The 18291-nt window shown below is 34.7% G+C and overlaps 1 protein-coding gene across 5 annotated transcripts in view; it reads right to left on the bottom strand.

Moving 5' to 3' along the window:
* COL24A1 (collagen type XXIV alpha 1 chain) overlaps positions 1 to 18291 on the bottom strand; it is a 411639-nt gene that overhangs the window by 172220 nt on the left and 221128 nt on the right. For all 5 annotated transcript variants that reach the window (XM_045064804.1, XM_045064802.1, XM_013056205.2 and 2 more), the window contains 2 exons: positions 3227 to 3280; positions 749 to 802 (listed from right to left, as the gene is read on the bottom strand). In XM_045064804.1, the coding sequence (XP_044920739.1) occupies positions 749 to 802; positions 3227 to 3280 (108 nt within the window). The remainder of the gene's footprint in view (positions 1 to 748; positions 803 to 3226; positions 3281 to 18291) is intronic.

Genomic DNA, 18291 nt, shown 5'->3' on the forward strand with positions numbered 1-18291 from the left:
TTCAGAGAATCTCTTAGTAGATAATAGTTCCTGATATTGATTAACCTAATGGATCTACTAAATTTCTTAGTTTACAGCAACTGGACATAGCTAAAAAAAAAAAAAAATTTACAGAGTTTTGCTGATACAACAGAAGTTAAAACTAAAGAAAAACTTATGTAAAATAAATTTGTAGACAGTCTTATGTGCCACCAGATCTATTACAATATATTTTCTGAAGTAAGATTCTTTCATTGATATTTTTTTGTTCTCATTCCTATCATGTTTAGAAACTACTTAATAAACTAAAAAAATACAATCTATATATAATAGTTGTCAGCTATTACTACCTTAAAGATGCAAGATAGGTAAGATGAATTCTGGATTCTGATGTTTCACATATCAAAAATTACATCAGGACCACAAACGCATGGAAGAGTGACAGTGGTGATATGTGCTATAGAAACTATAAGCTATAAAAGAAAAGTAGAGCCTTCGTCATATTCTTTTTTCATTCATTTCACTAATTTATGGTGGCTTAATTCTTCTCTTAAATCTATAGAGTCATTTGACCAAGTCATCTGATTTTTCATGCTTTGCAATAGCAATCAGCATTTGAAAGGTAAACTGTTTAAAGGAAAGGAAAATTCAAATGGAAATATACTGTAAAATAAACACTTTTCACTTATTTAAATTTCACTCAAGATAATTCCACTTCTGGAATTATGATGTTCTTTGGAAACATATATTTCAAATCAATGACTCTTACCATAACACCCTTTTCTCCTTGGGGACCTAGTGGACCTGGACTTCCCCGTTCTCCCTTTTAAAACAAAGATAAAAGAAAAATATTGAGGCAAGTTAATCAGTCAAGACTGAGATAAGCCTTGACAGGAAAATTGTCAGACTCATATCTTACATGCACATATCATCCTAACTGCCAATACTTTTTAATTTACAAATTGTATATTTTTACCTTAAAGTTGCTATACTTCTAATATAATAAAAATCCTCAAAATATATTTCAAGAGATAAAATACTAAAAATATTTTTATAAGTAAAAATGCTTGTCATTTTGAGGCATATAAAATAGGAGGATAGTAAAAGTATCAAAACATATTTTAAGAATTAACTAATTCCTGGGGTGCCTGGGTGGCTCAGTGGGTTAAAGCCTCTGCCTTCGGCTCAGATCATGATCCCAGGGTCCTGAGATCAAGCCCCGCATTGGACTCTCTGCTCAGCAGGGAGCCTGCTTCCTCCTCTCTCTCTGCCTACCTGTGATCTATGTCTGTCAAATAAATAAATAAAATCTTAAAAAAAAAAAAAAAAAACCTTTAAAAAAAATAAAAATAAAAAAAAATAAAAATAAAAAAAAAAGAATTAACTAATTCCTATAACCATTGAACAAAATTTTATTTATGTAATCTGTCTACCACAAGTATAATTATGATAATCAAATATGCCATAGTACATTGAAAGAATTAAACTGATTCACATTAAAATTCCTAGGATTAGTATAGAGCATTCGACCTTGCACAGAAAAAAAAAGTCAGAATAAAAAAAATTACAAATCTAAGTTTTTAAAATGAGCTTATTTTATACTTGTTAAATTGTTAATAAAAAATCAATAAGTATACATATTAAGCACTTTCAATGTACTGAGAGTTGGAGAGCTATAACAGAAATTTGGCTTAGAGTCTACTCTCAAGTATTTGAAGACATGACGTTAAAAAAGGTCAATCAATTAGAGGACAATTAAATTGTAAATTGTGTGGTGCTTATTCTAAGTCCAGGAAGGAAAGAAATCAGGAAGGATCAGAGGAATCTGAGAAGACTTTATGGAGGAGATGAGACTTTGAGTCCTACAGTCTGGCTTTGAATAAACAGAGGGAAACAGAGAGAATACTCAAGCTAAAAAAACAAAACAGTAAGAACAGGAATAAGAAAAGTATGTAATATATGAGAGGGGAGAGAGAAAGGTTTATATTGGAGACTATTAGAAAATGTGTTAGATGAACTGATTAAGCCAAAATTATGTACTACTTTGACAGCAAAGTAGAGGACCCAAAGTAATTGAGTCAACAGTAGGGAGCCAATGACGGTTTTTCAAAATGTTTCAGATGACCCATCAAAATTAGTCCTCTGCTTGTAGTATGTAGGATGGATGAAAGGATAGAAATATGACAGGATAAATTTAACATAAACTGATAAGAGTATGTTGGGGGTAGGGTGGGTTTTAGATTGACTATTAGAAAAGATAAATTACATAGAAAAAAACTCTAAGCCCTGCTAAAAGATTAGGCATAGAGAATGGAGGAAAAAGGAAAGCAAATATGGGTTTCCCTCTATTTATTCCAGAAGACTGGAAGAACTGAAATAGGTATAAAGTACACTAATGGACATGAGATTATTGGGAAGAGATCAGTTTTAAACCTGGGGAAAAAAGTGATAAATTTTAGACAGGTAGACTTTGACTTAAACTAAACATTTCAGATAGCAGTAACTGGAATATTTTCTAATTTACTCATAGTCCTGCCTCTACTATCTCACAGAGTAGCCTTATGTAGTAACTGCACAAGACTATCATGCTTACAATTTATATCGAGCACAATAGGTTTTAGTCAAAGACCCAAAGTTTTGGTTTATAACCTATTAGTCCATTATAAGATTCCATTAAAAAAAAAATTAAAAAAAATTTAAATGTCCTTGGTTTCAAGTAAAGAATTACTTTTTATTTTTTAAAAAGACTTTCCTAAATTTGAAACTCAACATGGACAATCACTCCCAAGGTAATAATGATTTCTAGGTCATCTTTAAGCAAATTACAATTTCCATTTCCATAGCCAGGAATATGCACGAATAATTGCACACTGGATTCCAAGTGAAAAGCAAGAGATTGTGACTGAGACTTGGATCAGGTAGTGATAATTAAATTCCTTTCAAAACTACTTCCTTTAGGGAGCTTGCTCTGATAAAGTTGATTTAAATATGATCTAGTCATAAACCTAGACCATCAGTTTCAGTTTCTCTTCAGACCACATCATCACAACCCAAAGAGTAGTCTGCCCTTTAAAAATTAGAAACATATATCCCATTAACTATATTTCAATATATTTAAGATATTCAAGACAGATGGTATATTTTAAGTTATGAGTGATTTCTAATCAACATAAAATACCATATGAATGTCTCCTGTTTGAGTTTAGCCTAGAATTCTTATCATTAGAAAAACAATGAAAGGCATTACCTTTTCACCAATGCTTCCAGTAGTCCCAACTTCTCCAGGTAAACCAACAGGTCCCTTTTAGGAAAAAAATATAACAGAAAGCACACATTTTTACTGCAGTGCTATTACAGCATTTTGGTTTTAAGTAACGTTAACCCATGTTTCTTTTTAACTCATCCTAAATTTTATCTTAGAGTAAAATTCTTCCTAGTATAGATGTCTAGCCTATGACTTCACATCAAAAAGTAATCTATTCATTCATTCAACAAATATATATGAATGTCTAATATGTGGCAGGCCCTGAGCTGGGAGGCACTTAGTTTCATATCCAAACACAGTCCTTGACCTTGTGGAATTTGTAATCCAGGGGATGTTATAAAGAACTGTAGTTTTCATAGCTTCTTGATGTGGATATATCAGTTCATGAAGTCATTTCTGTGACTTCTTTGAAAATTCCCAATATTAGCACACATCCATTCATTAATCCATTGTCATTCAAGAAATATTTGGTGCCTGCTCTGTGCTGGTATTACATTACTTTGCTGAGATTTCGTTAGCAAGTAAAGCAGACACAGGCTCTCATGAGGCAAAAAGTCTGATACAAAGACTAAAACCAACTAAATTAAAAAGTAATAATTACAAATCATCACACTGGCTTATAAAGGAAACAACTGTGATAACGAGGTAGAGACTGAAAGAGAAGAGAGGGTAAAGCTCAGGTCTGACATCTAATCTGAAAGCTGAAGAATAAGAAGAGGCCAGTTGGCCAAGAGAAGAAAGCAGAAAGAGTGTTCTAGATGAGTAAACAGCTTGAGTAAAGGATGAATTTAGTGCATTGAAAGGAATGAAAGAATGCAGTCAGTAACACTGTTTCAAAGTGAACAAGGCTCAGTGTTCATCTACCTTGTCTTTATGGATTCTACTTCAAACAATATAGCAAACAAAATAACATAGACCTAGCTGTATAACAACATAATCTTTTTCCTAGGATTATTTAAAGATGTACGAAGCATTTTCTTTTTCAATAGCTATACTTTGTTTAAATAGATTATTGTATGATAGTATAAATTAGCTTATAGAAGGCACCTAAATCATGAAAAAAAAATGATTTGCTATGTTGAAGCTAACTGAAGTTAAAGCATGGGGTATGATTTTATCTACATATCAATCTCTCCCTCACTCCCCTACCTACCTCTCTACCTACCTACCTACCTATTTATCTACTCGTAATGGATACACCGATGTATGGTAAGCACTTCCTGTGTGTCTTATTTAATCCTCACAAGAGCCATATTTGGTAGTATTATCCCGCTGCACTTACAGACAAGGCAGGTGAGTTAAATAGCTTGCTGAGGTGGATGCGTTTAAGTAGTGTGGTTGAGTTTAAATGGCCCTTGGGCACTTAAAATGTAGCAGATCAAAACTGATATGTGCAGTAAACATAAAAGACATCAGATTTTGAAGACTTACTACAAAAAGAATGAAAAAATTAAATCACTGTTTAAATTGATTACATTTTTAAATGAATGTTTTGGTAATATTGTTTGGTTTAAATGAAATGTTAGTAAAATCAATTTCATCTGCATCTTTTTACCTTTGTAAATATGGCTGTTGAAAAACGTTAAATGACATTTGTGACTGGCCTTGTATCTCTATTGGACAGCACAAATTTATATTCTCAAAAACTATTCAAATGTTAATGGTTATATCCAGTAGAAGTGATCTAATATATTTCTATGATTACTGATTTTAAGAGCATTGACACTTTCACTCTGAGACAATGATCAATGGTCAGTTAATCAAATCTGAGAAGAACAATGAAATATAAATATTTGTGAGACAGTAAACAAAATATCAGAAACTGAACACAGACTAATATTGATTCAGGGGAAAAACCCTTTTCCTAACACAAATAATCTAGATGAGTGAATGGAGTAGGCCCACTTGACTTATACCAGTATTGATTATGTGTACCAGATCAATGTCCCCTACAGAACTATTTTGCTTAGACCATAGCACTTGCTTACTAATTAATGGAAACTGAATTAGGTACTAAGATTTAAAAATCCAGAGATTTTATATATGAAGATTAATAAGATTCCTAGTTTTAGATGATCTAGCACGCACAGACAAGCATTTTCAAAGGCAAATCTGGATGGATCTAAGCAACAGTTACTACTTAGATGCATTTTTTCATTCACCACAGTCCATACCAATTGCTCTTAACTCTTATTACTATATACCACCTGCTTCCAATAGGGCACTTGAGTTTGTCAGTACTGATGTCAAGTATTAGGAGGTACAGTCTACCAAATTTGGAAGAAATAAGTTCTCACTGGAAAATGGGCAGTTCACAGGCTTATATCTTTGTCCACTGGGAATCGTTAATGAAACTTATATTAAGAAAGCATAAATAATGTATTAAGACTATGATTCCTCCCAACAGTTTTCTTTAGTTTCTTCTATCTGTTTTCAAGTTACACAGAAAACAGAGAAATTTCTAAATTAGTGTTGTAGGAATGATGTACATTTTCCCAAAGGCAAAATGTATAAAATTTCATTCATAATTATTTCATTAGTTATTATCTACCAGGTATAAAACAATATACTAGTCAACTTAGAAATAACTAGTAACTAAAATACAAAGATAGCAAAAATAATACATAAAACATGAAGATAAAGTACTATAGAATATCAGATAAAGTTAAGTCAGCAAACTGTGACCGCAAAGGCTGGCTACCTCTTTTGCTCAGTTTCACTGAGACACAGCAATGTCTACTTGTTTACTAATTCTCTATGGCTGCTTTTGCCCTACAAAGGCAGAGCTTAGTAGTTGTGAGAGAGTCTGTAGGGCCCACAGAGCCCAAACCATTTCTCTTGGTTATTTAAGAGAACTACAAAGCAGTCACTGAAGCTATAGCCTTCATTTATAAGAACTATCAGAAATTTATACTTTTTTTCACCAAGAATTCTCATTTAAAAAGTTTCAAAACACTGATTCTACATCTAACACACATTAAGGAAAATGACAAAGCCTAGAGCCAAAACACACTGTGTTAAGAGCTAGACAACTCTACAATAATTGAAAATATTTCATTTTTTATAAAATAGGATATGTAATAGACTATTTATAGATTTTGTTAGCTGAAGCAGAAATTCAGAAGGCCAAAAAGCCTTGCATATAATAAATCACTTGTTAGAATTGAAAAGAAGTATTATTTTTTTCTAAAAGTCAGTAAAACTCTAAAATATACTAGTTCTATTTTTTTAAGTAACCACATCCTCCTTATTCACTAAAGACTAATATAAAATTAGAATGTTTCCTAGTTGAAACTAAAATGTTTAAAAAAACTTTTACATAAAGTTCATAGACTTGACAATTCTGCCTTAACTGTGGTTTAGAACTTGTCTATATTGTTTCTAATTTTCTTTGCAGTACAGAAACAACTGCAGGTTTAAGATAAAATAAAATAAAATAATTCAGAGCCCACATCTCTTTAAACTCACTTGAAAATGGGGTATTAGAAGGCGAATTCTCGAGGATGTAGCTCAGTTTTATCTTAGAAATATTAATTTCAATGTTTGCACTTATTAGTGTTACTGAGTTTATCCACTTTTTAAAAATTTTTAGAAGTTATCTTACTACAATAAAAGCAATATTTGGTTATACTATATGAAATTGCTGATATTGACTTTTTTTAAACATTAAACATTGATAATTTTACACGGTTCAATCTAGTATAAAACTTTGAGGGTAGGAGAAACAGATGACTGGCCATGATGAGAAAGTGACAATTTTAAGCACTACATCAGAAAATGTATTTCCATTCTATTATTTACTTCTCCTCCTTAAGATCTCATACATTCACACATTTGTTGAAGATAGTGAAAATACAGACTTCTTGTCAGTCTAGACAGGTACCGGGAAGATGCAGAAAAGTGGAAATACAGTGCAGGTAACCTATCTGTGCAAGAAAGAGGAATGTGTTTTTAGATAAGACGGATATGAGATATATAGTGGACATTCTGGTAGGAATATCTGCAACACAATTGAGTACACAGGTCTAGAGCTAAGGAAAGATAACTGTGAACTATCAACAAAAAGAGTAACTGAGTAGAGATTATGTGGGCTGAGAAAAGGAAGGACCAAGAACAACAACATTTAGCAAGCAGGATGAAAAAAAGAAAACTTACAGAACTGACTATATAAAGAAAGTGTACTGTCAAAAGGAGGATATTGTCAGGGTAGCTGGGTGGCTCAGTCAGTTAAGCATCTGACTCTTGACGTCAGCTCAGGTCATGATTTCAGGGTTGTGAGATCTAGCTCTGCATTGGCCTTATATTCAGTGCATTGTCGGGCTGTCCCTCTCCTTCTGTTCCTCCCCATTCTTGAACATGCTCTCTCTCTCTCAAATAAATATATAAAATCTTAAAAAAAAAAAAAAACCTAAAGGAGGATATTCTCTATTTATTTTTGTCCATAATGTTTTTTTTAGACTTTTTCATTTAGGGCTAATTTTATGACTTGACAAACACTAATGGGCCTTTTCTGTTTATTTCAAAATGCATCATTATTCCTAAAAGGCTAACCATTATATCATATCACCCCGATTTTCAAATGAAACCTATAAGCTAAGGATATATGTGATAGTGTGATGTGGACTAAGCAACTTCAGCTCATTGTGCCTCCTCCTTTATCATTCAGAAGATGCAACCTCAATTTCATTAGTCTGCATGTTTTATAAAGCAAGGATAATGTCTTATCTGATATTATATCCCTTATACCTGGCATACTTCTTGGAATACAGAACATAATTACAAATACATGTTGAATGAATGAATGTTGAACAAATTAGATGGAGCCGTAGCTGTGGAAACAGATGAGCTGCCCACATCACCAGCAGAGATGCATAACCAAAGAGGCCTAGATCCAAAGACTAACTAAAGTGAGAGTATAAAGGCATGTCCATTTTTGCCCAATACGGGATTACTCTGTTGGGCTATATATGCTCCAGATCTCCCCTAAATGATTGTTTGGCTCTCATTTCCTCCAGTGGGAGGACGGAAAAACTAAAGCCCAGGATTTAATAGAGTGATCAAACTCCAGGAGAGGTTAAATGTCTAACCAAGATAACTCTGTTAGAACAAAGCCATGGCCTTCTTTGGAAAAAAATGGGACCCTGACACTTGTCATGAGGACACCTGGATAGAGGTCCCTAAGATTTTGAAGCACCAGACTCTATAAGCTTACAAATGTGGTCTACCTCTCATTAATGCTAGCACTTTCCCCTCTAAGAAAACATGTGCCCCAATTAGGATTTTTCCATACATCCTCTATTGGCCATTATGTCAAGAACTAGGGTTAAGTTACAGCATAACCCATCTGGGAGCTTGATATGTCTGATATAGGAGGAAGAGACTATATCCCCAAGGAATGAAAGATCTAGCCAATATATACTGGTAGGAATTGGGGCAGTGGGAACCTGATTTGAGAGGTACTTAATCAAGGGAGACATAATATAATCTAAAAAACATAAATATAATATAAATTAGATATGAGAGTTTATTAATTTGGGAGCACATATCAAAGATATAGGACTTAAAATCCTGTCAAGGACCTCAAGAGATTGTGCAAGCTCTTTTAGTGGGTTTAAGCTGTGAGATAAGTAGCTCTGCCACGTGGTCCATATGACCAGGCAGACCCTATAGTTTTTAGAAACATCACAGGTAGGAAAGGAAGATATGTAGAGCTAACAGCAAGCCTTGATAGGAAGGTCGCAAAAGTCTCCTTAGATTTTGTAGCAAGGCCATGCCATTTGCAGAAGAGAATTATATGTGTTTTGAAAATCAAATTCTAGTGTCCTTCTAGGCTCTAAACTGAGCACTTAATCATGGACACCAGATGACCGTGCATCATCAGCTGAGTTGTGTCAGACACAAGGTGAGCAGTTCCAGTGCAATCTGGCATGGAACATGAACAGGACAGAGGTATAAGCAAACTGAATGAACAAGTAGTATAGACCCCCAACCAGGACCTCTTTTTTCAGCAGATACCTCTGGCTGTCTGGGAGATATCATGACCAGCTGCTTGAGAACAGATGTCTACACTTGGTATATGGATTGGTAGGCTTACTACTATGTACTTACTATTTGTGTCCTCTCAAAATTTCTACCTTAAATATCCAATGGAATGGTCTTTGGAGGTAGGGCTTTGGGGAGGTAATTAGGTGATGAGAATGGAGATAAGGTGATTAATTCCATGATGGGATTAATGTCCCTATAAGAAGAGGAAGAGAACTAGGGCTTTCTCTATCTACCATGTGTGGATACAGTGAAAAGATGGCCATCAGCATATCAGGAAGTGGGCCCTTATCAACCACTATCACTAACATGTTTGTTGTTTAAGCCACCCAGACTGTAGTGTTTCATTATAGCAGCCTGAACTAAGACACTTACTATGTAGTTGCAAACTGAAAATGGATGGAAGCTGTACTGTAAGTTTACTCAGGAGTGTCTTAAAAGGCAGTGGATAGGGAACATTTCTAATGAGCAGAATTTCTGACAATGCACCAGACTGTCTACTTTCTGGGAAGGAGAAGTGGCTTCAAGTTAGAATATACACAGACTAGCAGATATCTGTGAGTGACCCAGCTGGTTGCTTATTCACCTGAAAGGAAGAAGACTGTAAGATTGGGAACAAGGCTTCAAATGAGGCACGCAGCACACATAGGTACCTTAGACACAAAGTGCAAAAATTTTGCATCAAATGTTAATACCTAACAGAGAAGGTCAAACCTGGAAGAGTGCCTGGAAGGATACTGAATAATTCAGAAAGTTGACATCAGCAAGTCTTGGTCATTAGTCATCTCAGTGTTGGATACTGGGAGTATGAATGAAATGAGCATGGTGGGAGGGATGAAGGTGTGTATGGGTCTGACATCATGGGTTCCTATTAACAAGCCTGAATTAATTACTGCTGATACTGAATATTCACACTGAAAACAACAGAGAACAATACTGTTCCCATGATATGATGCCATTCTTTGAGGAGAACAACCAACCCCTCTGGAGCAAATTCACACTGGAAAGGCCAAAGAATTACTGTAACAGAAATGACACACTCTGGGAATGTGTTTCTTTCTTATCCTCAGCCCTCAACTAGCAGCAGTATCTGATAGTTTACAAAGTGCCTAATCTATCTTACAAGATCCCAAAAACATTGTGTTAGACCATGGTACCCATTTTACAGCAAATAAGTTGTGACAGTGGGCCTATGTTCATGGGATTTAGTAGTTATATCATATGATATAATATCCAGCCTGCTGGAACACTGGATTGGCCTGCTAAAGGAGCAGTTAAAGTGCCAGCTAAGAGGGGATACATTTTTTTTTTCTTACAATTTTATTTATTCATTTGAGAGAGAGAATGCACAGTAGGAGGGGCAGCAGAGGGAGGAGGAGAAGCAAGCTCCCTGCTGAGCAGGGATTTCCCAATGCAGGGCTGGATCCCAGGACCCTGAGATCATGACCTGAGCCGAAGGCAGTTGCTTAACCAACTGAGCCACCCAGGTACCACCTGGAGGTGATACTGTTTAATGATAAAGCACTACCCTATAAGATAAAAAAAAGTATACACACCAAATCAAAGACCATTATATGGTACTAGATCTCCAACAGGAAATAGTCATTGGTCTTGGAACCAAGGGGAGGAATCAGAATTAATACTACTTACTACCACTCCCAACAACTCTGTGGAGGACCCTGTGCTTTCCATTCCCACAAAATGTAAGCTTTGCCAGAATAGAGGTCTTGGTCCCCAAAGAGGATGTATTTTCATTAGGTGATACAGTAAGAGTTCCACCATTGATGTATAACCTATGGTTGCCCTTTGAATACTTCAAGTTCTCTGTATCTGGGCACCAGAAATCAAGGAAGAGTAACTATTGTGGCATAGTTCATTCACCCCGATTATTAGAGGCAGAAGATTGATATCATTTGTGGTCCTAAAGCTTCATTGTTAGGGGCTATACTTTGTACTACTAAGTCCTTTTCTAATTTTTCCCTCAGGAGGAGAATCTACCAGAAACCTAGAGCAATCCCTTGAAAAGATATGAAGTCAACCCAAGTAACACAAGGAGTAAATGGTTGTGAACATCAATATGGGCCACCAAGATACATCACCAAGGAAGAATATGTTGCCTAAGCTGTTGTCAGCTTCATGTCGTCACCTTCAGAGGGCATTCCTGACCAATGCACACCCCAGGGTGACCCATATACTATGAGTGCTTGAGTTGGAGTATAAAAAGCCCAGCCATTCAGCCCAGCATGGTGAGTTTATAAAGGGTTCAGAGCTTCCTGTACAGATGGTTGAGATTTAAGTAGGGCCTGTATCAGTTTGACTTCTCTATCTATTTAACCCTATTTCCTCTTCCTCTTCCTCAGGTGTTACTTTCTAATAAATATCTTGCAGCAAAACACTATCTCAATCAGTCTACTTCTGGAATATCGCACTTGTGGTCACAGTTCTTCCCTAAATGGGGATCTCAATCTACACGGGGCCTTGGAATTATGACAAAGTATCAGTGAATCCATACATAGATACTGAGAGTACACAAAATACAGAAAAGCAGGACTTCAACTTGTTGGTCTGTAAAAATGATCCTCATTTGTGAAAAGTCAGGATTGTCACTAAGAGTAGTCTGAATTAGTAAAGGGAGATTCATTTTTCATATATTCCCTTTTGACAAGATATAACTGTCATACTTAGTGTAGCTACTAAGGTATACATTGTCAACCTACTTTTAATGCCTGGGTAATGACTATTATCATTGTTAGGAGGAACTGAACGCTTTATCCTTTTTACTAAAAGGGAGGAAATTGTTCCTTACATATATATGGTTTCTGGGGATTGGCTTGCATGTCCAAAGTGTAGAAAAAGCATTTGGAATGTATCCCAAATGCAACTCAAGGGAGACTCTCTGAGATAGCAATTGGAGTGAAATTTCATTCCTCACCCTTTGTACTAAGTGATAAATCTTTTCTTGATATATCAAGGATGAAATTTTCAAGCTCACCAAAGACTAAAGACACTTTAGCAGCAAAAAAGATACAGCTTATTATAATTTGATTTCCAGAATGTTTGATTTACTTTACAAAAAATCCTTTAAACCTAGTTCTCTTTCAAGTAAGGTACACTTATATTGTATACAAACACTAACACTATACCAATACCTGGTGCCCAAGAATTTAAATAAACCAAATGAGGAAGCCATGTAGCATAGTGATTATGATAAATCATACCTGTTACTAAATATAGATAAAAACTCCCTTGATTTTTTTTTCTGGAATAATGTGTAAGTAAACAAAAACAGTGATTATTCATCTGTGTTCTCTACTGTCTTTGAAAGCAAGAATGTGCCTAATTAGCCTTATTAGAGTTTCTGAAAACTGAAGATAAGCTAGCTATCTATAAGCACTGGTGATGGTGACATACTAAAGGAAAGCCAATTATTTAGAAAGCCTGCATTCATTAACACTTTAAAAAATAGAGACATGCCCCCAAATTAATTAATTCACTCATTTCATCAACAAACATTTGAGAATATAATACATGCCAGATATTAATAAATAATGCAGAAAATTTATACTGTGAGTTAAATTTAAAATACAGACAAGCATTTCATTATTTTAGAGGCTCCTGATTGGACAATAGTTTATTGTGGCAACAGTTGCTCCATTTCAGACTGTTGGTATTTGGATATACAGGTTTTCTGAGATATATAACTCCATGGTCTGCTCAGTACCAAACAAGGATTTCAGTTTCTGACATTCCCCTGACAACTACTTGACTCTTACTTCCTTGGATCATACATGTAGTCATGAAATAAGAGTTAAGAATGAAGTTTTGCCTTAGGAAGGTCTGGCAATAATTAAAAGAATATGCCTGGAATGTCTACTCAACAGATGCTTTTACTCACACTTATGTTATGAGAAGCTTGAGAATAGAAAGGCAGCTGGTGTTGTCCTCACTGCACTAAACTGCCTGGCATCTGTTGTTCACATTATTCTGCTCTTCTGAAGGAGTCTCATGACAATAAATCAAAGGTGATAAAGTGAGTATCAACACAGGGCTACCCCAATCTTGGTTGAACTTCTTAAATTATTGATTAAAAAAATAAAAATTTCTTATGAGAAATAAGAGTAAGTCTCCTGCTGTGACACTTGTGTTGCAAAACATTTGAACTGTAAGCTCTTCTTAAAGTTCTAATAAATTAGCAGACTCATTCACAGAAAAGAATTTGTGCTTATAATTATATTTTTTCCACATACAAAGCATTAAATTAGTTCTGCATTCTTTCATGCAGATCTTGTATGTCTTGAGTTTGTGTGTGTGTGTGTGTGTGTGTGTGTGTATTCTATCTGAAAACAAAACTACTAGTCAGAAAATCTGCTGTCTGATGACTCCCATCAAACCCCTCTTCCATCAAAATCTCTGTACCTAAAAATGAAGAAAATAAAAGTGTTGTATTGGTAGATTACTAGAGAGTTGAGTTCTAGTTTAGATCTTCATTCATGAAACAAGTCATGGAACCAGTTTGGGTCTTATCCTTCTAATTCTACAAAACAAAAAGGATGGACCAGATCATCTTTCTCATACATCACAGTATTGAAATTCTATAATCTCTCTCAAAGTTTCCAGTACTAAAATTCTATAATTTAACCACAGGAAGATGAAAAGCACCCAGGTATTTAGAGATGCTTAAAATCTTTTGAACAGGTGGCAAAGAGATGTAATTTTCTTTAATTGGAATACTTTTATTTTGGAATGAGGAAGGTGCATCTGCCATCTGGGATCTTCATTACCACTATGGAAACAATTTACTGATAAACCTCTACAGGAGGCAGGCTTTGTGATCTCTCTTAGATCTTCCTTTATTATTTTCTTTAAACTCATTGTTTATTACTTTTTAAAAAAAGCTTCTAACTTATAAACTCTTCGAGAGTGGCCTGTGTTCTGCTCGTCTTGATGTTTGTCTCAGCTAATCTCATCGCCTAGCACCTTACTTGGCACAGAGCAGGTGCTCATAAAATATCTATAGAATGATGCATAGCATAAATTGGATGCTAGATTTTTCTTTTAAATTCCAGTATAGTTAACATACAGTGTTACATTAGTTTCAGGTATATAATAGAGTGATTCAACAATTCCATACATTACTCAGTGCTCATCACAAGAGTACTCTTAATCCCCTTCACTTACTTCATCCACACCCTCACCCATTTCCTCTCTGATAAACATCTGTCTGTTCTCTATAGCTAAAAGTCCGTTTTTTACTTTTCCTTTTTTCTTTGTTTTGTTTCTTAAATTCCACATATGACTGAAATCTTAATAGTATTTGTCCCTCTCTGACCTATTTCACTTAGCATTATACCTTCTGGATCCAACCATGTTATTGTAGATGAGAAGATTTCATTCTTTTTATGGCTGAATAATATTCCATTATGTATATACCACTTCTTTATCCACTCATCTATCCATAGACATGTGAGTGGCTTCCATAATTTGGCTATTGTAGATAATGCCTCAATAAATATAGGGTGCACATATCTTTTTGAATTAGTGTTTTTGTATCCTTTGGATAAATACCTAGTAGTACAATTACTTGATAGCATGGTAATTCTATTTCTAATTTTGGAGGAATATCCATACTGTTTTTTACTGTGGCTGTACCAGACTCCATTTCCACCAAAAATGCATGAGGTTCTTTTTTCTCCCATCCTTGCCAACACCTGTTGTTTCTTGTATTTTTTATTTTAGCCATTCTGACAGGTGAGGTGGTATCTCATTATAGTTTTGATTTGCATTTCCCTGAAGAGTGATGTTGAGCAGTTTTTCATGTGTCTCCTGGCCATATATATCTTTTTTTGGAGAAATGTCTTCATGACTTCTGCCCACTTTTAAGTTGGATTTTTTGTTTTGTTTTGTTTTAGTGTTGATTTGTATAAGTTCTTTACATATTTTTGATACTAACATTTTATCAGATATATTATTTGGATATATCTTCTCCCAGTCAGAGGCTGTTGTTTAGATTTGTTGATTGTTTCCTTTGCTGTGCAGAAGCTTTTAATTTTGAGTTAGCCTCAAGAGTTTATTTCTGCTTTTCCACTGCCTCAGAGATACATCTCTGGATGGCAATATCAGAGAAATCACTGCTTATGTTCTCTTTTAGGATTTTAATGGTTTCAGTTTTCACATTTAGGTCTTTAATCCACTTTGATTTTATTTTTGTGTATAGTATAAGAAAGTGGGTCCAGTTTCATCCTTTTGCAAGTAACTGTCCAGTTTTCTCAACATCATTTGTTGAAGAGACTGTCTTTTACCTGTCACATATTCTTGCCTCCTTTGTCAAAGATTATTGGTCATATAATCATGGGTTTATTTCTGGGTTTTCTATTCTCTTCCATAAATCAATGCGTCTGTTTTTGTGCCAGTATCACACTGCTTTGATGACTACAGCTTTGTAGTATATCTTGAAATCTGGGATTGTGACACCTCAAATTTTGTTTTTCTTTTCAAGATTGCTTTGACTATTCAGGGTCTTTTGTGGTTCTTGAGAAATTTTAGGATTATCTGTTCTAGTTCTGTGAAAAATGCTGGTAGTATTTTGATAAGGATTGCATTAAATTTGTAGATTGCTTTGGATAGTATAGACATTTTAACAATATTTGTTCTTTTAATCCACCAGCATGGAATACCTTTCCATTTGTAAGTGTTATCTTCAATTACTTTTATTAATGTTTTATAGTTTTCAGATACAGGTTTTTCACCTCATTGGTTAAAAATTTAACAGGTAATCCTAGGGATTTTATTATTTTTGGTGCTATTTATAAATGGGATTTTTTTCTTAATTTCTCTTTCTGCTACATCATTAAGAGTACAGAAGTGTAACAGAGTTCTATACATTGATTTTGTATCATTCAACATTACTGAATTCATTTATCAGTCCTATTAGTTTTTTGGTGGAATCTTTAGAGTTTTCTATATATATACTGTCATGTCTTCTACAAGCAGTGAAAGTTTTACTTCTTCCTTGCTGATTTGGATGCCTTTTATTTCTTTTTGTCGTCTGATTGATATGGGTACAACTTCTAGTACTATGTTGAATAAAAGTGGTAAGAGTGGACATCCTTATCTTGCTCCTGACCTTAGGAAAAAAGCTCTCAGCTTTTCCTCTTTGAGTATGAGGTTCGTTGTGAGTTTTTCATATATGGCCTTTATTATGTTTAAGTATGTTCCCTCTAAACCTAATTTGTTGAAGGTTTCTATCATGAATGGTTGTTGTACTTTGTCAAATGTTTGTTCTGCATCTACTGAAAAGATCATACGATTTTTTTATCCTTTCTCTTGTTAAGGTGATGTATTACACTGATTGATTTGAGAATCTTGAACAACCTTTGCATCTTGGGAATAAATCCCACTTGATTGTGGTAATTTTTTTTAATGTATTGTTGGATTCAATTGGCTAATATTTTGTTGAGAATTTTTACATCTATGTTCATCAAAGATATTGGCCTTATTTCTCTTTTTTGTAGTGTCTTTATCTGTTTTTTGGTAGGGTAATGCTGGCCTTAGAGAATGAATTTTGAAGCTTTCCTTTTCTATTTTTTGGAATAATTTGAGAAGAATGAGTATTAACTTCTTCTTTAAATATCTGATAGAATTCACCTGTGAACCTATCAAATTCACATTTGGTAGAAGCCATCTTGTCCTAGACATTTGTTTGTTGGGAATGTTTTGATTACCAATTCAATTTCATTGCTGATAACCTATCTGTTGAAATTTATTATTTCTTCTTGCTTCAGTTTTGGTAGGTTACTTGTGTCTAATAATTTATCCACTTTTCTAGGTTGTTCAATTTGTTCACTTATAATTTTACATAATATTCTCTTATAATTATTTGTATTTCTATGATGTTGTTATTTCTCCTCTTCCATTTCCAATTTTATTTGACTCCTCTCTCTCTCTCTTTTGTGAGTCTCATTAAAGGTTTATCAGATTTGTTGATCTTTTCAAAGAACCAGCTCCTGTTTTCACTGACCTGTTCTATTGTTTCTTAGTTTCTATATCATTTATTCCCCCCCATTTACCATCTCTTTTTTTTAATGTTCAATTAGCCTATATATAGTACATCATTAGTTTTTGATGTACTGTTCAATGATTTATTAGTTGCATATAACACCCAGCGCTCATCACAACATGTGCCTCCTTAATATCCATCACTTGGTTACCCCATCGTCACACCCTTTCTCCCTTCTGTAACCCCTATATGAACCACATCTTTATCCATTCATCTGTTGAAGGATATCTCAGCTTCACAATTTGGTTATTGTGGACATTGCTTCTATGAACACTCGGGTGCATGTGCTCCTTCTTTTCACTACATCTGTATCTTTGGGATATATACCTAGAAGTGCAATGCTGGGTCATAGGCAGCTCTATTTTTAATGTCTTCAGGAACCTCCATGCTATTTTCCACAGTGGCTGTACCAACTTGCATTCCCACCAACAGCGTAAGAGGATTTCCCTTTCTCCACAACCTTGCCAACATTTGTTGTTTCCTGTCTTGTTAATTTTTGCCATTCTAACTGGTGTTAAGGTGGTATTTCATTGTGGTTTTGATTTGTATTTCCTAGAGGGCTAGTGATGTTGAACATTTTTTCATTTGTCTCCTAACCATTTGTATGTCTTCTTTGGAAAAGTGTCTGTTCATATCTTCTGCCCATTTCTTGACTGGATTATCTGTTTTCTGAGTGTTGAGTTTGATAAATTCTTTATAGATCTTGGATACCAGCCCTTTATCTGAAATCTCATTAGCAAACATCTTCTCCCATCCATGGGTTGTCTCTTAGATTTGTTGACTGTTTTCTTTGCTGTGCAAAAGTTTTTTATCTTGAAGAAGTCCCAAAAGTTCATTTTCACTTTTGTTTCCCTTACCTTTAGGGTCTTGCCTTGAAAGAAGTTGCTGTGGCTAATTTGAAGAGGTAACTTCCTATGTTCTCCTCTAGGATTTTGTTGGATTCCTGTCG

This window comes from Mustela putorius, unplaced genomic scaffold (genome assembly GCF_011764305.1).
Source record: "Mustela putorius furo isolate JIRA1106 unplaced genomic scaffold, ASM1176430v1.1 tig00003853_pilon_pilon_pilon, whole genome shotgun sequence".
In the NCBI taxonomy this organism is placed as follows: domain Eukaryota; kingdom Metazoa; phylum Chordata; class Mammalia; order Carnivora; family Mustelidae; genus Mustela; species Mustela putorius.